The sequence below is a fragment of the Nesoenas mayeri genome (assembly GCF_963082525.1).
Source record: "Nesoenas mayeri genome assembly, chromosome: 9".
In the NCBI taxonomy this organism is placed as follows: domain Eukaryota; kingdom Metazoa; phylum Chordata; class Aves; order Columbiformes; family Columbidae; genus Nesoenas; species Nesoenas mayeri.
This window is the reverse complement of record NC_137557.1, coordinates 16,117,887-16,140,613: the sequence shown is the minus strand read 5'-3', so window position 1 is coordinate 16,140,613 and position 22,727 is coordinate 16,117,887. Positions and strand designations below refer to the sequence as shown.

General features: G+C 49.5%; 1 protein-coding gene across 1 annotated transcript; it reads right to left on the bottom strand.

Moving 5' to 3' along the window:
• On the bottom strand, positions 1 to 20,992 carry BOK (BCL2 family apoptosis regulator BOK). Its single transcript, XM_080349607.1, has 5 exons — positions 20,843 to 20,992; positions 19,620 to 19,971; positions 15,664 to 15,792; positions 6,334 to 6,497; positions 1 to 1,949 (listed from the first exon to the last, which is right to left on the bottom strand). Exons 2-5 carry the CDS (start codon positions 19,840 to 19,842, stop codon positions 1,824 to 1,826), a joined length of 642 nt encoding a protein of 213 aa, XP_080205733.1. The 5' UTR covers positions 19,843 to 19,971; positions 20,843 to 20,992; the 3' UTR covers positions 1 to 1,823.
• Between the last annotated feature and the right edge of the window lie 1,735 nt (positions 20,993 to 22,727).

The following is a 22,727-nucleotide window of genomic DNA, read 5'->3' as shown; positions in this document are numbered from 1 at the left end:
CAGGCAGCTTCGATCCGGAACAGGAGGCTTTTCCCTTCTTGGTGAGTGTTAGTGCTGGGGGACTGGGAACAGCGGGGCAGGTTCTGCTCCACAAGAATTACTTTACTACTGAAAAAATACTAGCAGACTGAAGTGGTAAAGCGGATGTAGCACGAGGGGTAACGCTGAGCTGGGTATCCACGTGTCGAGGCATCTGAAAAAGCGCAAAAGGCTTGCCCAGGAAAAGCAGGACAGCTAAGGGGATAACCCCTCCGCATCCTTCGCTGGTCAGCACAGCACTACCAGCTGCTAGCTGAAACCTGTCACACGATATAACCCAAAAGCAAGGGCTTTGCTTTATTGCCAAACCCATTTGTAACTTCTGGATGGGAACGGTAAAGCCTCCACTAAATACAGGGAGGGAAATCAATAGAAAAAAATGAAACAACAAAAAAAACCACAAAACCAACCAAATAAAACATAAAAAAGCTCATATAATGCCACATGTTCTTAATCCAGAAGTGTATCCCTGTGACTCCACGCTCTCAGGAGCAAGGCAACACACGAGGTGTCTCCCGCAAGGCTTTGGCAGAGAAAAAGCTCCACGAGTTTGCCCGCCGAGCTCTGGCTCTGTCGGTGAAAACAGTACGTTTCTGACATGGTACCAACGTGGGTTAAACTCACATGACCCAGGCGAGCTGTGGTTTTAACACATTAACATGTTCTACCAGGGGAAAAGCTGAAGTATTTTTAGCATGGTCTGAGTGTTTGTCTCAGCACTGTTCTGGCCTTTTTTGGAATTTTTAACTCTGGAAACAAATACAATACCCTTTGCAACAGTGAAACACCACCTATTTTCTTTTATTGTTTGCCGCAAAGATAACTGCGAGCTGTACTTCTGAACACATTAAAGGAGAAACATAAATCAGCTACTTTTGACACAGCTTTTCCGCTTCACACCACCAGACAGTTCACTTGCTGTTTCCCTAATTCCTGCCCATGCCCCCGGCCTTTCCTACTCACGTGCTGAGCTCTGACGAAATCTCAGAGGAGAAAAGGCTTTTCTTCATTACAAATATCTGTCCCAGGTTGTTGCTTGAAGGCAATGGCACCTCGCTCTGCTGTTTGGAACGGCGTGTGGGCACAGCAAGAGGGATCAATGCAATACACTTGCAGACTGCATCACACGCCGCCACCCTCCCCTCCTGCACATCACCCTGATGTCCAAGATGCACTGGGGAGAAGCATCTGACAACAGTGTGTTTGTTCTTATCACGTGGAAAACCCATGGCTGCATTATCACCTCCACCGTGCTGTGGGGAGAGCCCACCACGTTGGAGTCGGGTATAAAGGAGGAGATGGGGCTTAAGCACAAATGTAACAAGAACTGATGCAAAGCGAGTCTGAGGACTGAAAAGGGACTCACATGGAGTGAAGGAGGGACTCTCCCCCTCTCCTATTTTCTATCCTATTTCAAATAATATCCCTTCCCTCCTCCCCTCTGCCTGGCATGAGGATAAGCATGCAACACAACCATAAGGAACAGAGAGATGTCCGACAGCCCAGGATGTCTGACACGCTGCTGCAGGCAGTGCACCCAGGGACCGGCAGTGTCCAGGCCACACACAGGCGACCCATGGAAACAAGGAATTAATGGTGAGAGAGGCTCCTGTGGCTGCAAAAAGGAGCCTGGGGTTGGTCACCTGCTCCCAGCTGAAGGGAGAGGAGAACAAGCCTTGTGTTTGTCCCAGTTCTTCTCTCCTCCTTTTCGGAGATTGTCATCACCGCTGCTTCTGGAGCCAGGGAGGAGATGGGGCCGGGGGGCTGCAGCTGGAGGCTCAGATTCATCTCTCGGGCAGCAGGACGAAGAAGATGGCCTTGAGGAAGTGCCCAAAGCTGCAAACAGCAGCCACGAGCCAGTGGGAGCGAAGGCTGGGGTCAGTGTTCACCACGCATTTTGTGATGTCTGCCTAATGAGGAGGGAACAGAGATCATCAGAGATGCCCTGAGCCACACCAGCCACCGCTGGGGACTCTCCCGACCCCACAGCCCTATGCCACCACTGCCGCAGCACCGCTAGCAGCCACAAACACTTGCTCTGACACGTCCATACCCTGCAAGTTAGTAAATCAGGCTCAAGAGCTCTGTGAAACACACTTGCTTCATTCTGCATTAACAAGGTGAAGCACCCCCCTTTTTAGCCACCTCTGGGGAAAGAAGCTCTATGGGAAGATTGTCAAGCATTTTGCATTTTGAATAGCTAAATAAAAAAACCCCATTCTTCCCCTTTTCAAAAGAGCTAGGAAGCCTTGGCAATACCAGCATTCTCATCCTTCTCTGTAAAGCAAGATGCTTCCCAGAGGTTGTCCTGTTTAATATCAGCTCAAGTTTCTTGCACTTTTTCTCTTGCCTTAATGTTTTATTTGGAACTCATTCAAGCAAGCCAACCCCCAATTTAAATTTAAAGCAATGCAAGCTTTGTTTGTGGAAATATGTATGTTGGCAGAGATGCCTCCCAGACGTGTGGGCCAGATTTAAAGATTGCTTGGGCAGCTGGTTTCAAGTATTAACAAGAGTAGGAGCTGGTCTGCGATGAATACAAACCAATAACAATCCAGCAGATTAATGAAGACAGGATCTCAGCTGGCATTGGGAGGAGAAGGTGGAAAATACCTGGAGGGTAAAGTGAACAGGACAGAAGCAGATGATAGAAAATTGCATCTTCTGGTGGGGAAAACAAAAGCAGAGGAAGTCAGGCTCTCAAATCTAGGACGTTCCTCCCCTAGAACGGGACACGAGCTGCTGAATACTCCAATAATATTTTCCAGTATTTCCGCCTGTGTTCAAGATATGGGTGAGCCTGACTGACCTTGGGAATAACTGGAAGAAAACAAAAGGGGAACTGAAAGGACAAACTGCTGTGTCTGATAAGCAAATGCAGCCACGCTAACCAACTCCACTGTCATAGCTGGAGCAAAGATCTGTTGCCAGCAGCTCCCACGCAGCAACAGGAGATGCTGCAATGTGGTACTGGTGGTCACAAGTCCTTCATCTGTACTGTGGAGGAAAGCAAAATGGGTCTGCCTAAATCCTGTCAGTGATGGCTTAGCAAATTCACCCTATTTGCATTTTTGAATGTCTGAACTGATTAAATCTGTCCAAGTTTAGGGACCAGCATGTCCCTAAAACAGGGTTATGTCAAGCTGCCTTTTCAGTCATGACGTGCAAGAAGCTGTCTGATAACATATGCAGATGTTAGCGTAGCTGATCAATAAGAAACCTAAGCTTTGAAGGGCTTGAGTGCCTCACGTGAACCAGTATAAGGCCCCAGTATGCACGCTGGATTGATTATAGGTGCAGAGGGTTAACTTCCAGCTGAGAAAACGTGAACTCCTTAGAGCTGCGCTATGCCCTGCCAAAGGCAACAACCTCTCTGCAGCTCTCCAGAGGAGCTGGAGCCAGAACCACTTACAGATGTGTATGGTGCTTGCTTAGACAAACAAAACTGCTCAGCTGTTTAACAATCGCCTTAGCTATTGTTATCCAAATAAAGCATACCTGATAAGGCACTGGAATTGAACATTTCAAAGCTAGTTAATAAAGCAGGTCTTTGAGTCTTGCGGGGCATTGATAAACTCCTGCAACAGCAGTTTGATCTTTGGCTGTTAATTATTCAAACAAGTTCAAGTCACATGCTCTTCTTGCTAGCAAATGTATGTAACAGCTGCTAAAAAGATAATCATTGTTCTGTTCTACTGTAAAGCCACTTCTGAGGCTGCAAACTCTCCCCAGGGAGAGACGATGCCTCAAAGGGTTGAAAATTTCTTGTGTCTCTTAGGAGATTTGTTTTGGGTTGGGCTTTGGGGGGTAGAGGCTTTTTCCACCCTATGGAAGAAGTATGGGAACCTGCTGCTGAGTGGAGACTTCCAAATGCCTTTCCAAGGTCCCCACAGCGGCTTTTCAGGAAAACCTCAGAGGGTAAGGTGGTTCCTCTTGGCAGCCACAACCTGAGCTGATGTGTAAGAGACGGGGGCCATGTGCACGGGGGAAATAAGGGCTCCACGCCAAGAAAAGCTGCCAACAGCCAGGCAGGCAGCAGATGAAAGGGTCCCCATGCAGAGCTGGTTTCTCCGGCCCATTTGTGAACAAGGCTGGGAAGTGTCACGCTGCAGTGCCTGGAGCAAGAGGAAGAACACTCAGGGAAGCACAGCACAAGATGGCAAGATAATTAAGCAGCCTTTCACCAGACTGAAGGAACCACTCATTTCTCAAGGGAAAATATCTCCTTGTTGCAGCCTAACATTGTGGATAAGGGTACCGGAGACAGGCTGTAATCAGCACAACCCGGCAGCTGTTACAGTCGGTTTGTTTGATTGGTGGCAGTGAGATTGGCTTCCCTTTCCTAGGGCCAGATCCTGAGAGCAAGCGGCACCGGTTCCGCAGCTCCAGTCGAAATGCGTTTGCTGCCCAAAGGGGACGACGGGCAGAGGAGTTTGCAGCGGACGGGGCTTATCTCAGCTGCAAAGAGCCACTTCTGGTCTGGGGACAGGGGTTGTGGTTTGTTTGCTATGCAACAAACTTTGCAGAAATACCCATTTGGAGCTACCAAAACGCCCTGTTTTCAACTCTGATAATGTGATACAAAAATTAAACCAAGATGTCAACTTAGCAGAACATGCATGTTTTACCAAAACAAAGGAAAAATATTAGTTGGAGACTAGGAAGAGGCACATTCCTGTGCAACATTTCAATTTTAATGAAACCAGATTTTTTCCAAAGGAAAAAATGTTTTAGAGAATACATTTCAACCAGCTCTACAGGTACCCAGTTAAAATAAACCTCAAATGATACTGAGGCAGAGATTTCACAGGCAGGAACAGTGCTACTTAATCAGTTGCTTTCCCAGGATTTCCTTCACCTACTTTGGTAGGATTGTTTGTGTGGACACAAAATTAAACAGGTCAGGGCATTCAAGTCAAAGGTGACTTTTTGGCCCAGCCAAACAGCTCCCTGACCCAGTTGGCCTCAAGGTCGCAGAGTTTTAGAGATGATCTAAGGTGGAAATGACGCTTTGTAAATGCAAGAGATGCAAAATCAGAACAAAGCTACTTTTCCAGTTGCCTTCCATCCAAAAGGTGCCTTCACTCCTGCAGAAACTAGGTGGCTGCATCAGCTACAGGCACAGGTGAGAGGGAGGTCTCAGCACAGAGGAGCAATACTTGGTTTGGAAGAAGCCACCCCGGTGTGTGTGGGGTGGGGAGCCTGACTGGTTCCCAACAGCTCAGGAATAAATATCCCTTCTTGGAAAGGCAGGAAATTGCTGCCGTGGCTCCATCTGCAAAGAGCACATGCCTTGGGAACAAGACGTCCCGTGAGATCAGTGGTGTCATATGGCGATATTTAGCTCCAGGCAGCATCTGCCAGGCCGCACACCAAAGTGCTTTTAGGTGCGTCGCTCCAAGGTGCATCTGGATCCAGGCGGGCACAGAGACCCCGGTACACACCCCCACCACCTGGCTGCAGCCGCTGCCATAGCCCATCACCTCAGGCTATGGGGAGGCCATGAGAAACATGCTCAGCTATTGCGCAGCAGCAAAGTTCTTGTTCTGAACCATCCTTCACAGGAGCAGTGTATTTGCCGTTGCGTATAGAGAGCACCAAAGAGATTAGATGCTTAAAGCCACATGATACGGAGCCACCCTCCAATGCAGAGCAGCACCCTCCCTCACCCATGGTCTCTGAGCAGTGATAGAGCCACGAGCCCTCCTACTCTCAATGGGTGTGATGAGTGCCCTTCAAACCATAGATAAGCTACAGTTTGAGCTACATCACAAGAAGCTATTCGTGGATCAGGTCAGGGAATGGCACAAACCACCAGGGTTGTTAAAACCCTCTAGAATTCCTTAAAGTGGGAAGTCACATTAATATACTAAGCTTAGACTTGAGGAACTGTGGGGCAGTCGATGAAAACGGAAATAAGTTGGCAGGCCTCATTCAGTTTATAGAAAACAACTCCCTGAGATAGTGACCCCTGTTTGCAGTATCCCACTATGGCTGGCTGGCAGCTCCAGAGACATTCAGGTCAGGAACAGAAGAGGCTCTGGTGGGTCAGGACTGAATTAGTCTGAGGACCAGAGTGGCTGATGTTGCCGAGGCCGGGACCACGAGGCAGCAGCGGAGTTATGCTGAGTCTAACACAGGTGTAAGCAGGACAGTGGTGGCCATGGGGCTTCGGAAGAGAATCTTATTCAATGTTTTTCTGCATAAAGCTGCAGAGAGGGCACTCTTTCATCAACTGGCATGTTTTCTGGTCTGCATGTGTGGAAGCAAGCTTGATCAGAAAGCATCTCTTACCCAGCCTCCTCTCTTTTTCAGCCAAGTCACCAAGCTCTTGCGGACAAACTCTCCCAGGCAGTCTACGATGGTGTGAACCATGGCTGGCTGTGCGTGCCGCACGCAGTCCACCGCCAGCCCCGCTGCCACAGCGTACAGGGACACCACCTTGCCCCACGTTATGCCTGTGGAAAGAAGAAAAGTAATTCAAATCTACACATGCACAGAGCTCAGTCTTGAATAATCAAGGGAAACAGCTTTTCTTCATCACATATGCCCACGCCACATGCATGCAGTTCTGGTTCAGGTGCAGCCGCAGTTCTGCACCATGGGGGAAAAGAAATATGATGGAAACAGGACTGGGGAAACCTCTCCAGCTGGAGAAACAGGATTAAACAGTCTGACTTGGGCACACTTTGACCCCCTCTCAGCACTGGGTGCACAGCTTTGGAGAAAGCAGCCCAAAGGCACCACCAAAATTGGGAAGCTGTGCAGCACCACGGTTTATATTGCCGGTAACTTTCAGCCATGCATGTGCAGCACAGGAGGTGATTGAATTCAAAGAGTTTGAGCAACCTAGGATTTTTGTCACCAGCACAACTCTTGAACACCCTTAAAACAAAGCAATGTGGAACACAGAGCAGATGAGATAAGCATCTTCAGTTGGTTCTACCATGACACAAGAGCAAACAAGGGAGGGGAGGCTCTAGGGCCAAGAGGGATGGCTTCCTCCTTGATGTGAGAAGTACATCTCAGTCTCCACCTGAAAACCAGGTGGCTTCAAGAATTCTGCCACTCTGTCTACAATACTTAACGTTGCATGTCCTATCCCATGGAAGGCAGCACAGGGATGGGGTGTCAGTCAGTCATCTAATCTCCTGGAAAACAGTCTTCCTACTAGACTGACCTGTCAGCAGCAAACGCCCCATGGAAGCTGTCCCAGCAGCAGTCATCCCCCTGTTAGTGCTGGCGGTAAGCGCTCCAGCTCAGTTCTGGATACCAGCCAGCATCCCTGGGTCTCCCTCAGACTTTGCCAACACCACTGGGCATAAATCCTCTGTGCTTGAACATTGCAGCCTGCAGTCTCTCATTGGGCTTTTGTCAGGCCCAGTGACATGGAAATGTCACTTCTGCACCCATATTGAAGAACTATCTCAGAACAACAGCACTGGATTTGCTTTGGATCCACTAGGAAGTTTAATTCCCTCCCTTACTTCATTATAGAATCACAGAATCACAGAACAGTTTGGCTTGAAGGGCTGTTCCCAGCTCCCCCAGTGCACCCCCTACCATGAGCAGGGACATCTGCACCAGCTCAGGTTGCTCAGAGCCCCGTCCAGCCTGGCCTGGGATGTCTCCAGGGATGGTTCATCCACCACCTCTCTGGCCAACCTGGGCCAGGCTCTCACCACCCTCAGGGACAACAATTCTTTCCTCATGTTCGGCCTGAATCTCCCTCCTTTAGTTTAAAACCATCACCCCTTGTCCTACCACAACAGGCCCTGCTGAAAAGTCTGTCCCCATCTTTCTTATCAGCCTGTTTTACGTACGGAAAGGCTGCAATGAGGTCTCCCTGGAGCTTCTCTTCTCCAGCTGGACACCCCCAACTCTTTCAGCCTAAAATTGCCGTACCTGACAAGCATACTGTGAAGCATTTTACCGTGTTAGGTCTCTATGGAGTCTGTCCAAGGCCTTTCCCAAATGTAGCCAGAAGCCAGGTGAAGTTTCAGTATTTAAAAATCACACAAAACCATTTGTGCTGAGTTGCAACAAATAAACAAACAGGTGAGACAAAGGAAAGGTTAGTTCAGTCACTAGATCTAAAGACCAGAAGGGGTTAAACACACAACCAAAACACTGTATGTGCTCAGCAATCCATGAGCTAAGAAAGCAAAACCTTAGCTACAATTTAAATGAAGGGTCTCCTTCTTTCCTTCCTCGCACTCCCACATACTCCGATCCATCTGTCTGGGATGGAGCTCCAGACTCCTCACGCCTGTTCACACTGCAGTCATTTACAACAACTGCAGGTTTCAGAGCTTTTACACAATCCTTCCACTTACTGCCTCTAAAGGGACACTCACAGTAATGCTTTAAGGCATTTCCTAAACTTTAGAAAAGCTGTTCAAACGTCAGCCACAGGAATGGCTTGTTATACCGAAATAAAACAATTCAGTGTTCTGAAAAAGCCACTGTTCACTCCTGGGTGACGGAAGATCAAAAGCTACAGATGATCCTTCTGTGAGGCTCTGTAGCAACAGGAACAGCAGTAGCTCGGAGTCTCCTGTGATACTCTGTCCTTCACCAGCACTATCTCCAAGATCAGAGGAAGTTATTAATATAGCTAAATTGGCTGCTATTCTTTTTCTGGTTTTATTTTCCAAGTAGGCCCTGCGGTGTCCCTTCCCCAGAGCTGTCACTCAGGAAGTTCACTGCCGGTGTGGTATTCACACCATTTATCTGTCTTTCTCACATTGCATGTCACCATGAGAGCCAGCAGAACGAGCCAGGAAGAGGCTATGAAACCACATGAGAAAACACTAGACAGAGGCCTTCTCCTGGCAAGAAAGCGGCTGTTCTCCTGCAGGTCAATACCTCTCCACTCAATTAAGAGGCTTTCAGGGGTTACCTCTTGCTGACCACAGCCTCCTGGACCAGAGCCTCAGCTGGCTCACATGCAGCTTTAGTGTGAGCCAGTTTTTACAATCATCCATCCCTGCAGAAATGTGGCTCCTTGCATCTGGAGTTATGTGGACCAAAGTTACCCAGAAATCCAGGGAAGAGTTCACTGACTTTTTCCCAAGCTTCTACTGACAGCGCTCGCTCTTAAGGATCTTATCCCAAGCAGCAAGTGATAGGACAAGAGAAAACGGCCTCAAGTTGCACCAGGGGAGATTTAGATTGGATATTAGGAACAATTTCTTCCCCGAAGGGCTGTGGGGCATTGGAACAGGCTGCCCAGGGCTGCGGTGGAGTCACCATCCCTGGAGGGGTTTAAACGATTCATAGATGATGTCCTTAGGGACATGGCTTAGAGGTGGGCTTGGCAGTATTTGGGTTAAAGGTTGGATTCAATGATCTTAAAGGCCTTTTCCAACCAAAATGATCCTATGATTCTAAGCAAGTCCATTAGCTTTAAGATATTTACATGGTAGTAACAAACTGATAGGGGGTTGAGGCTACCCTGGTAGAGAAAGACTGCTGCAGTCTTCACTAACTTTATCTTAAACCCAAGTTTCTCCTCCTAACAGAGAAGTGCATCCACAGCCTATGCAAAATAAAAGCTCAATAGACCCACGGTTTCCCTAAAACACAGGAAAGCAGTTTTCTCTACAGACCTGTTGGTCCAGGTGTCTCCTCCCAGAGAGGATGGAGAGAAAGCCCTTCAGCTCTAGCTTGTCTGTCACAGCTGCTATGTAGTGGCACCTGCTGCAGGACTTGCGTGTGGTGAACACTCCTCAGTAAATGGACAGAGCTCCTTTCCCTCTTACACAGACAGCAGAAAGAGGGCAAGTTGTTGGCCAATGCTTATCATGGTGATGGATGCGAAGGGCTCAGCAGTCACTTCACATTACCCTCTGCTTTACAGAGTATGACTATCAGAGTCAAGCCAATCTTTCAGTCTGTTATTCCTGTTGCTGGCAGAGCCACAGGTGTGAGAGAGGAGGAGATCCCCTCCCAGTTTCTCTGTATGGAAACTCCTACAGCCATTGCTGGAGGCAGAAGACAGAGACAGCTGGTTGGGCTCCTCACCTGAGACAGCAGAGATCACGAGATCATACACAGAACCATTTTGGTTGGAAGAGACCCTAAGGATCATCGAGTCCAAACATAACCTGACTCCAGCACTAAACCATGTCCTGAGAACCTTGTCTATGTGTCTTTTAAACTCCTCCAGGGATGGTGACTCCAGCACTGCCCTGGGCAGCCTGTTCCAATGCCCCACAGCCCTTTGGGGAAGAAATTGTTCCCCACATCCAACCTCAACCTCCCCTGGCGCAACTTGAGGCCGTTTCCTCTGCTCCTGGCGCTTGTTCCTGGGGAGCAGAGCCCGACCCCCCTGGCTCCAAGCTCCTTTCAGGCAGTTCAGAGATCAGAAGGTCTCCCCTCAGCTCCTGTTCTCCAGCTGAACCCCCCAGGTCCCTCAGCCGCTCCCATCACACTTGTGCTCCAGCCCCACACCAGCTCCGTTCCCTTCTCTCCACTCGCTCCAGCACCTCAAGGCCTTTCTTGGCGTGAGGGGCCCAGAACTGCCCCCAGTATTGGCGGTTGGGCCTCACCTTGAATGCCCACGCCTGGTCCCTCTGCCCCAGGGGGCTCCAGCAGCCACCCAGCCCCAGGCCAGGCAGGAACAGGCCAAGCAGCCCCAGCTACTCTTTTCCAGGACACTGACTGTTAACTTCTCTCTCTCTATGACTCCCTTGGCAGGGGTAGAGGAGCACAACCTACTGAGCAGGCAGTGCCTCTGCCCCCTGTGATTCCCATGCCAGGGTGAGACTTGCTTGATGCATCCCTCAGCGTAAGGTGGAATTGCATGTGGTCAGTGCAGATGAGAAGACACATTGTCTTGCTGCAAATTCCTCCACAGGTCTAGCTGCCATCCACATTGGGTGAAACAGGCGCTCATCACCAAGAGAAACAACCTATCCACAGCTTCCCACTGTGCACAGGAGCTAACAAGAGGGAATGGAAAACTGGTCCAGAAAGGAATGATCATAACAGAGAAAGCTCTGATAATTCTGCTCACAGAGATGGAACAAAAGGAGACGGAAAATATGAAGAGCTGACATTTGAAAAAATTAGAAATACAAGTTGCAGTCTGAATGCCAGCCATGGAGCCGAAGGTATGTAAACACTGGCGAGCCCAGGGGAAAATGAATTAGCAGGAGAAGACCGCTCTTGAAAGTGGTGCTGCTGCAGATCAGCTTGCCTGGCAGCTCCAGAAGCCACGAGACTCGAGTGCGCGGAGCCTCCGAGCACTGCGCTGCCAGCGCTGCTCACACAGACTTCCTTCTGCTCCGCTCAGCATCAGAGCTCAACTTGAAAATCAGACCTAAGACAAACATGACCAAGTGCTGCATTTCAGCTGCTGGGAGGATACAGCCAGACACAATATACTTTCCTCTGGTAGAAAGAAAGAAGCCAAGAAGGACGTTCACAAGGCAGGAAGCTCAACTCATAAGGCCCAAGCGATGACGAAGCAATGGGATGCATTTCTGACACCACTTGCTCCTGCAGAGGAAAGTGTTTCCTCCTGAGAACACATCAACCATGCACATCCACTGTACAAAGTTCACTTTAGCCCAAGAACTCATGATTAAAAACCGAGAAGCACCCAAACCCACCCAAACGCAACATGAAGGCTTTGGGAGAGCTCTCATGCCTAGCAGCCTTTACCAACTGGAGGAATCTATTTGCTTTAGGAAAGGAAAATACATCTCCCTTTTCTTCTTCTGTTTTTCCACCAAGTGACGCCTTCCCTCTGGGATTTAATTAAACTGCTAATGTGAATGCCAGCTCAGCCAGACTCCAATCCAAAGCCTGTTGAAGTCAGTGGAAAGTCTTCTGCTGGCTGCAGAGCAGCTTTGGACCCCACACCAGAACCAGGGCTATTGTCACAGAGGTGATGCTGCTGCAGATCCTTCACCATCCAAAGCAGGTTGGGGCTCTGCGGTGCCAGGCTCCACACAGACAGATTCTCCTCACTCCGAATAGCTAACACATCATATAGCAACAGGGAAGCAAGATACTGCTTGAGCCTTACCATGCTCTGTGAGCTGCTCACCTTCTGCCTATATTCTCAGCTGTAATAGGAATTCAAGCTGTCTTTGCTACACCAGAGAAAAGCCAAACCTGAGATAACTGGGACAGACAATGCTGTAAAGTCAAATACGGCACCATGCACTCATGCAGTAGGACCAATAAGGATGCCAGATGTCCTCAGTCTCGCCTTCCTGAGAGGTCCAGCAAGGTCTTGTGCTTAGTCACGACTTGAACACAGCGAGGACGGGACATAGGCACAGCCAGAGCTACAGTGTGAAGACTCGAAACCAGACCAGAGTATGGAAGAAGGTCACGTAAAAGATTAAGGAGAAAACCTCACCAGCAGCATAGGGTCAAAATGCTACACTCCCTTGCTGGAAAGGCATTGCGAGCGACTAATGGGGCTCCCCAAACTGCCTAAGCACTGCAGTGTCAGACTGTAGCTGTTTTCTTAATAAACTGGACAGTGAAAAACAGTATGAGATGCTTTAGCTGTTGGTAATTGGCATAAAAACTCCAGCTGCACTTGAGTCTCCTGTTTCTCTTTGCACAAAAAGAGCCTCTTTGAAGAGAGTTCAGAGCCTCTCTGAACTGTGAAAAAAAATAGGAATGAATGTCTGCTGTCAGATCCAACTCCTATTTGCTGGATTTAGCATTAAATGCTGAGTCTTGAGACCGCAGTTGGGATCCAGGAATGTTAAAAATCAGCGAACTCCTCTGCCACTCAACAGCCTTCTAGCAAGAGAAATCACAATAAAGACCTGAAAAAAAGCAGTTGAATACACAACTCCAGCTTCTTGCTCACGGGTTATCCTGTTAGTTGCTCTGAGGCAGAGATGAGGAAGAGGAAAAAACAGAGCATATAGAGCACCAGGAAGGATTGAATCCACCCCCAGTGCAGCCAGCCAGCTGCCAGCTGTTTATGCAGCACAGTATCCCCAGGCGAGGGGCAGCACCAGCAGCAGATATTGAGCCTGGGCTTCTAGCATGTTCCTAAAATCTCCAGCATCACCAGCCTCAACAGGCTGAGCCCAGATCCCATTCTTACTACCCTGAAAACCTCAAGTTTAGAACCAAGAGTTACACTTTCCAGCTTTACTTTCAACAAAAGTATTTGAAACCATCCACACTTTTCACTTGACTCCTGAGCTGAGAAGCTGAAGAACATCAAAAAATTTAACTCTCAATATACACGGGGGAGCGCAGGACTTGCAGAGGCCAGCAGAGCTTTCTCCCCGGCATCACGTCTATGCAGCACAGCAGCACCCACAGGCTGCTGCACCTGCGGCCACTCGCCTTTCTGGCTTGATTCCCTGTGCCCCTTCAGCTTCAGAGGTGGGCCAGTTCTGATGTAGTCACCCCTAGTCATCTAAGAAGATCACCTACTTACCTGCAACAAAAATACCAGAGCCTGCAAACTTGACCTCTGTGTTCCTGTAAGCCCTGAAGCCAGTAAAGCTCAGCACCAAGTGACAAGACAGGGCGCCTGCACTTTGAATGAGCCACACTTGGACATTCCTGCCATACTCGCCCAGCTCTTCCTTTCTGAGCCTCCACAGCTTCCCAAGCCAGCCCAGCGAAAAGGCGATCTGCATTCCAGGCATGTCCTGAAGGGATGAGGGCTGCACTACTACCTGCGGAATCCAACTCCATCTATTTCTTATGACACGGCTTCCGTTTCCCTGTTCCATGGAGTGAATCTGCCCTGCTCAACCCACCAGGAGCCCTGCTTGAGCTCTCAGAGGTCAATTCTCTTGTGTTTCTGGAGAGGATCTGTGCTCCCCACCAAAACACACTTCAGAACTGAGTCCAGGACGTCAGCACACGGCTTCTCCGGGGTGTCAGTGGTTCCCATGCAGTTCAGATGCATACAGATGCATAGCTGATTGAGAAGATACAAGGGATTTGGGTGACAAAGCCTATTTGAAGGTACAACAGAAACCTGGATTTCTATCCCATACCAGCTACTCCCAGCGTAACAAGAATCATGACCTCCTGGGACATTCCCATGTCAGTGTCACTGGATCCCGTGTTTTCACACTACTATGCTGCCAGCAAGTGACTGTCTTTGTTTTCTCCTCCCCACCCCTTTTTTTTGTTGTTTTTTAGGGGGGGCTTATGGAGGAGGGGGGAGGGATTTTTGGTCTGTTTGTTTCCAGCCTCTAGCGCCTGCTGTCCCTTCCATGGACAATACAACGAGACATTGCAGAAAGCCCACAACTGTGTGAGGGCTTGCCTGACATGAATCTCTTCATGCCAAATGTTTCTCTTCCCTTGATTCCCCACGGCAGGCAGGCAATGCTTTCAGGGGAGGCTGAGGTTCCCTCACAGGAGCCCAGTGCAGAGTGTACCTTTCCTTACCACAACTATCTCTGGGAACAGGCAGCAGAACAACATGAGCCAGCGTGTGCCCAGGTGGCCAAGAGGCCACCAGCGTCCTGGCTGGTACCAGCACTGGTGTGGCCAGCAGGCCCAGGGCAGTGACCATCCCTGTGCTGGGACCTGGGGAGGACAAACCGCCAATCCTGGGGGCAGTTCTGGGCCCCTCACACTAAGAAAGGCCTTGAGGTGCTGGAGCAAGTGGAGAGAAGGGAACGGAGCTGGTGAGGGGCTGGAGCACAAGTGTGATGGGAGCAGCTGAGGGACCTGGGGGGTTCAGCTGGAGAACAGGAACTGAGGGGAGACCTTCTGATCTCTGAACTGCCTGAAAGGAGCTTGGAGCCAGGGGGGTCGGGCTCTGCTCCCCAGGAACAAGCGCCAGGAGCAGAGGAAATGGCCTCAAGTTTTGCCAGGGGAGGTTGAGGTTGGATGTGGGGAACAATTTCTTCCCCAAAGGGCTGTGGGGCATTGGAACAGGCTGCCCAGGGCAGTGCTGGAGTCACCATCCACGAAGGTGTTTAAAAGACATATAGACGAGGTTCTTGGGTCTAGTGCTAGACTTAGGTTATGGTTGGACTTGATCTCAAGGGTCTCTTCCAACCAAAATGATTCTGTGATTCAGGCCTAAGCAGTGAGAAAGCTCAGACGCCTGCTTGTCTGGAACAGCGAGCCCTGAAGGCCGAGGCTTGCTCTCTCTGCCTACAAGAAAAGAGAAGCAGCAACTGGAAGCAGCAGCTCCATCGCAGCCGTGGCTGTTGCTGTGGGACAGACAGCCAGGAAGAGAGGAACTCCCTTGTGATGAGTTGCTTCTGGCTCCCGGCATCGGTGGCGTGAGCTGGAACAGGGGAGACTCCCATGTAATGTATCTTCTCCAGCTGCCAATGGTGAGCAAAGGAGCTTGGAATGAATGACCTCCTTGTGCAATGAGATAACACCACCTCCTAACAAGGAAGGGCAGGAGATGCCTTCTGGAATGAGCAAGAACCTGTCAGGATTATAAAACAGGGCATTTCCCTGCCAGAACAACAGAGCACAGAGGAGCCCTCATTAAACCATTAAAGCAGGGCATGCTGCCAAACTGCCCACGGCCCTTTCAGAAGCAGGCCCCACCTTGCAGGCCATCCCAGCAACACGCCTTCTCTGGGAGACGTGGCTCCATCCCATTCCTTTCCACCCAGCCCTGTCTGCAGATCCGTCAGGGCGCAGTACCTGCGGTGAAAATCTGCGCGGCTACTGCCAGGAAGGCGTCCGTCACCACCGTCTCCGAGTGCAGAGAGATGTTTAACTGGCGGGCGATATTCCGGTAGACATTGGGGCGAATGTATTCCAGCTCATCCCCTGGAAACAAACAGTCAGGAGTCAGCACACAGAACCCCAAGTCTTGCTCTCATCGTATAGAGTTACAGCTGGGGCCGCTCCACACATCCCTCCAGCCCAGGGGACTTGGGCCCAGCTCCACAGGATTTTAAACAGGCAGCAGTGTGTTTCAGGTCATTTAGACATGACCTCCTGCCACCAGCGCCCTGCCGTCCTAATATCCCCTGTGCCTGGGACTCCTAAGGGGTTTGGGGACAGGCAGTGGCCCCGTACCAGTGGTGCGGCTGCAGTAATCCAGGATATAAATGAAGTTCCCAGGCTGGCTGCCTGCCTTCCCTCCAGCACATGAGACAGGCCTCAGACAAGCAAAGCCATCTCTTTTTCTTCAGAAGTGAAAAGGAGGCATGTACATCTACGTAAGCTTTTGAGAGATACGCCCTTTCTCAACACCCCATCAGACTTGTACAAAAAAGCCTCAAGATGAGAGCGACTCGAGAACGCTGGAGGCTGATGAAAGGCAAGGATCCACCCAGAGCTGCCCAGCATTAATTGAGCAAAGAGACTATCAGCTCAGCTATTTTATGCTCGCACAGGCACTGAGTGATGATCTGGAGTTATTTCTCTTGTCCAAATTACTAAAGGGATGTTCATTTGCCTGGCTGACTTCCCAGCACCCAGGTTCCCAACACACACAGGCATGTGCCTCTAGTTCCAGGTTGTTTTCTCCCCAGCTGGGAAATGGTTGGAGGTGCTGGGCTGGCTTGAAGACCCAGACAGAAATACCAAGGACAAGCAGAGAACCTACTCCCACATGTTTGAGCTGTGGAGCTTGGACAAGAGTGGTAAAGCTTTTCCTCTGTAGCAAAACAAACCATTTTTAAGCAGAAGAATTAATAAAGCCCAGTTTCCAACAGATTTATCTCTCTGTAGGTGTTGACAGATATTTAATGAGGGCTGCACAGCTGCTGTAGGAGCATTACACAGTGCAAACACTGCATGAGACCAAGGCCCTTTGTGCACGGAGAGTCCTATTTGGTTTAGATTTGTGACACTCTGCATCCTTCTCCTGCACAAGGATGCTCTGGAGCACCTGGGGGAAGAGGAGACTTGTCACAACAGCCTTCCATCCCGCTGCAAGACTCAGACGGCTTGTCGCCGTCAGAGGGCAGCTAATCCTCCTGAAAATTTCATTTCTATGAGAACATAAAAGATGCCACGCCAGCCAGGAGCTTGTTACAGAGTCATTAGCTACTTACTGATCCTTAATTCATTTAACTGGCATTCAGCACAGCACCGGCAAACCCCAGCTCTACAGGATTCCATAGACGAGCTCTCTGGGCCCTTTGTGTGTGTGGGATTGTCCCACACAGTGTGATGGCAAGAGGAAACACTGCAAACACATGGTCAGCCCTGATAAGAGGGAAAATGACTTGCACTACTCACCAGCTGTTTTCTTCTCACAGGGAGCACACAGGCTTCCCTGTGAACGCAAGGAAACGGGGATAGCCCTGCCCGTGGTTAGCTGGGATCAGCACTTGGTAGCCTGCCACCGACAAAGCTTTTAATGAGCAGTGCCTGCAGGCCCAGGCTGAGATCAGGACTTGTTTTGCATTTTGTTTGGAGCCGCACATGCTGTTAAAGCAGGCCCTGCCCTGCAGCAACTGGGCAGACAAGAGCATCGGGGCAAGAAAAGCAGCTCCAGGCTCACAGTGACTCTGCCCCAGGACCTTTCCAGCAGCGCTGTTATTTCGGTGGCAGTCTTCTGTGCTCATGTTCAGATGCCCAACCGTGCACTTTGCTATATTCAGAGTAATTTCTGTGCTTCTCCTTCCTCCAGTAATTGCAGAGGAACAAGCAGGGCAGCAATGACTGTGCCCACACGCAGCAGCTCGGTGCAGAGGTGAAAGGATGCTTGTCTGGGTCTCGGCCACAGGAGAGACAAGTTCAGATAAACCAGACCTCCGTCACACACGGCAGGTTGATCTGGGGTGGCCATACCATTAGGTTTTACCACCTCTGACTCATTAATTGCACAAATTAGCTGCTAAGCCTCCCTAAGCTGACAAGGTCTTCCTCCCCAGGACTTTGTAACTACATCGCCTGGGCCCAGCACCTCTGCCAACCCCCTGGCCACCGCATCGGACTCATCAGCCGTGGCATGTGCAAAAGGGCTCGGAAATACTCTATCATGGAGAAAAAACTGGCCTGGCTTGTTGCACTGCTTAGCGAGCAGCTAAGGATTTCCTGGCAGATGGCTGGATACCCCTGGCCTTGTACAGGTTATAGCAGCAAAGGAGAAAAGAAGATGACAGGCCATGTGGCAGGCAGCGTTTCTGGACAAACAGTTCAGAAACAACATTTTGTCCTAATCAGGAGGACTGCTCACCCATCTTGTGGCATGGGTGCCACACGGCGCTCTCCAAACAGATTTGCTCAGGGAAAGTGCCAAGTTCCTGAGACTGTCAGGCAAAGCTTTCCATCTGGACATGAATAAGGAACAGGAGAGTCATCCAGGAGACGCCTTCAGATCCCGTCTGCCACCTGCTTGCCCTTTAACGTGCTCCTGGCCACCCACAGGAGATCTGGTTGAAAGCAAACAAATCTCAACCCCCAACCCAGGCAGAGAAGAAATGGAAGACAAAGACGGAGTGAGACTGAGAGAAGAACAAAAAAACCCCAACCAACCAACCAAGAAACCAAACAACCACTGGAAACAAAAACAGAAGTCAGCATAGGAGAGAAAAAGTGAAAAAGAATGAATGAAAAAAAGTCAGCTAAAAGAAACACACTTATGCCTTGAAAAGAAATTTGTGCTAATATCAAACAGAAGTAGAAATAAAGGGAAGAAAGTGGGGAGCTCAGCCTGGTCCTGAGTTGATTAGGCCCAGCTAAAGGTTACTTCAACAGACTTATTTGAGCTTTCATGTAATTAAATCAGATGCAAATGCTCACAGTAGTTTCCAAGCCAGATGTCAGCTAATACCTGAAGGCAAGAGGGATGTTGGAAGCAGCTTCCAAGAATGAGGGAGTCGAGAGTCCAAAAGACAAACAGCTTGGCTTGGGCAGGAGGTTCAAACCTACAGTAAAAGGCCTGGCAAGCACTGGCATCGAGAGGGTGCTCCTGGCACAAGCTCATCTTCACACAGCATCCCACAGGCATAACCTGCAAATCCCTCTCCCCGCAGCCTCGGCGTTAACCTGGCCGTGACAGGGGCTGGCACAGAGTCTGCCAGGCAACGTCAGCCAACTCCTCCTTGCTCCAGCAAAAAGCAAGAAACACACGTCTTCCGGAGCAATTAAGGTAGGCAAAAGGAAAATTAAGCACACTGTCATTGAAAGTATTTTTTATAAGATCTCTAACGCACATGGTCTAAGCAACTACCTCCAAATTAAATGTCCTTGCAGCTGGGTGAGGAATGGATGAAGCCCAGGTCTAGAAGTAGCAGTACTCTTACTAGATTCCAAACTTGGGTTGTGTCACGGCAGCCAAGTCACCTGCGTCTGGAGAAGACACTGCAAGACCCGCTAAAATGCCAAGTTGAGAAAGACTACTGAAACTACTGTGAAAACTTATGCAGGTAATATTAGTTTGCAGTTGGGCTTTCTTGGACTGCATCATACTTTAAAGTTCTTGCAAGTCCTCAGGAAAAAGTAGCTCTACGGAAACACTGCGCTGAGCGGTGTTCCAAGGGACTGGGGAAACGCAGGTAAAGGAGCCGTTTAGGGAAGATCAGCAAAACCAAACCACTAATAGCAGAGAATAAAATCCTCTGTATCATCACATGAAAAGCCTCTTGGCACCCATCACTTCCAGGTCTGAATTGCTCCCCCAGGTCTGAGGGACTCACCCAGTCGCAGCAGGATGGTGGACACCTCGGCCAGCTTCCCGCCAGGCACCAGCGTGCCGGGCTCGGCTTTGCTCCAGCTCACACCCGCTCGGATCAGCCTGGAGTTGATGTAGTCTCTGCACAGAGCCTTGGCTTGGGACACGAGCTCCTTGTCAGTGGGAGACCTGTCAAAAACCTCCATCACCTCCGCGGCAAAGACCGAGGAACGGCGCAGCACTTCCATCCTCGGTCGCTGAGCCCCCACCTCGGCGCACACCTCGGGACGGCTGAGAACCTGCTGAGCGATCCTCCGCTCCCTTGCTTTGTCACAGCTCCCGGCAGCTATTCTCAAAAGGCCAGTTTTTCATTTTACCTGGGTGAACAAAAGCACCTGTAAGTCCTCTAGCATTGCAAGGATGTAAATCAGAAGCCCAAGTATTCTACCCTACAGTTACACTAACATCAGTAGTATCATAGTTGGAAAGCATCTGTCTCAGTGCGTCTTATAGACAAGAGGCAGCGTGTCCCGTTTTCCAGCCCCTCTGACTGTCCCTGGCAGCAGGACCCACACAGGAGGGCTGCACTTTGGAACTATCAAAGCGCTTCCTCTTTTCCCGTTCAGATTCAGCAGTCCTAGAATTACCCTTTGGAGAGACTGGATGGTCAAGAGCGTGGAAACAATTCATAGAATGTGTAGACAATCTCAGCTTGTTTCAATTAAACTGGAAAAAAACCCTGAATCTCAAATACCAGCTACAGTAACTTCAACCAGATGTCAACAGACATTCCAGCTCAGTAGGTCATGAATCCTTCTGCAGAAATGGCACAGTTGCAAGAGCAGGGGTGCGGGAGCATTTGAAATGCCTGACTGCAGACAGTTTACCACATTCTCAGTTTAGGTTTCAGTTCTGCCACTCTTTTTCTCTTTCTTTTTTTCCCCCCAAAGGAGCATGCATGCTACTTCTCGACAACCTTACTAACAGCACAGAGCAAAACAGAAGAGCAGATTTAACATTTCTTTTCAGGTGTGAATGCCTAAAGAAAAAATTCGGAATTTCTTCAGTCACCTGAATTCTGTCGATATGACTTTTTAGCACAGTGCTGCTTTTGAGTCAGACCAGTCTTTATTCAGATGTTAGTATTTTTCAGCCCCCAGTTTTAGACATCTACTTACAATAATGATTTTCAAATGAAATAAAGCCAGTTGTTTCTATTTTATTTTTCCCGATGAAAAACATATTTACCTCTCATCTTGCACTTTTCCCCCCTCAGTGATTTCTTTTTGCATTTGGTTTCATGCTGCTTTGGCTGGTCTGCATCAGTGGACACCTGGGCTGGGGTTCAGAGGACACTGTCGCACCAGCCGCCTGCACCGCGCTCGCTCCATCACCCTGGCATCCCGGTACCCTCGCTCCTCCGGGATCCTCTGCTGCTTTTAAGGGACCCAGGCGGAGAGGAAAGCGTCTGGTTTGGCCTTGTAAGGAAGATGAAATAACTGGGAGGTGGGGTTGCTATAGCCAGGGAGCAAAGCTTTCTCCTCCCCTTTCTTCTCTCTTAAGGAGGTTCTTTGTTGTTCTCCTGCCAGCGCACAGGGGCTTTGTTCAAGGGTCTCCCGGGTGAGGGAAGGAGCAGAATATCCGGAGCAGGTCACCCCGTGGAACAGAGAGCGATGCAGGCGCTGCTGAAATAGCACCAGGTCCTGGTGAATTCCCCAGGCGACTTTTGCAGAGTCCAGTTACTTTCAGCGGGGATCTGTGGGATGTCACAACTCAGCGCTGGGCTAGTCATACCAGTTCTATCCAAAATTATGCCCAAGTGAGGGTCTTAGGAATATTACATTAACAGCTGGACTCAATCTTAAAGGTCTTTTCCAACCAAAATGATTCTGTGATGGATGAGATTCGCAAACAGCTTGGGGCTAAATCAAGGGGTGCTTGCATTCCCCAAACATCAAGTACTCTGGTTAAAAAAATGAAGCGGGTTTGCTGATAGGAAATAGTTTGTCCAGAATGAAGAGCTGTCCATTTAGAAAACTACCAAAGAAAGTTTAAGGATAACATTTCAATCAGTTCCAACATACTTAGAAATTAATTTCAAAATCAACTTTTTGCTGCAACACTATCATATTGATGCCACAACACTCAGCTTTTTGTGTGTAATACTATTTCAAATCAGCAGACCACATGCAAATGTTGGCTTCCTCTGTTCTGATTTGAAACAAAAGAAGTTTTAGAAATACAGGTTTCCTGCAGACAAGAAATTCCATCAGCACAGACTCAAATTCTCTCCAGCAAATAAGAATTTGTAGATTAATGACTGGGTAGGTGGGATGTTCAAAACACAGTCTTTCCAAAATCAGGTCAGAAGCAAGAGGTTGCCATTGCCATCACTCGCTTGTCACCTTTGAGAAAAGACAGAGGCAAGAACAGCGCCCCAAGGTGAGGGTCACACAAAAACCCCAAGCACGACCTGCACTACTGCTGGTCTCAAAACGGAGGGATAAAAAGGCACAAATGAACCACATGAAAAAGCCTTATTATATGATGTATCAAATACTCTGGCCAGCATCCAACACACATCTCACGCACAGGCTTAATGCAGAGCATGTGCTTTGGTCTGCCGTGAACTGGGTGAACTGGGTGGACTGGGGAGAGCTTTGCTGCGCGGGGAGGGCGGCTGCAGCAAAACCGTCCTCGTTCCAGCAATGGATCCTCCTCCGGAGCTGGCTGCTCTGGGAGGGAGCGGGGCTGAGGACACACGGAGAGGGTGGCAGAGCCTGGCCCAGGCTGCCCAGGGGGTTGTGGAGTCTCCTTCTCTGCAGACATTCCAACCCGCCTGGACACCTTCCTGTGTAACCTCATCTGGGTGTTCCTGCTCCATGGGGGGATTGCACTGGATGAGCTTTCCAGGTCCCTTGCAACCCCTGACATTCTGGGATGCTGTGATTCTGTGACAGGGACGCCTGGCCCAGCTTGATACCATCATGTTAACACGGCAATAGTGACTGTGTGTCTCCAGCGCCACAAGCATTCGCTCAAAGATTCTCTCAGAAATTTGCTTTTATCCACTAGCCTTCCTCAAGTGTGAAAATAGTCACTACAGACAGAGGCCCGTCCCACAGAAGCTGAA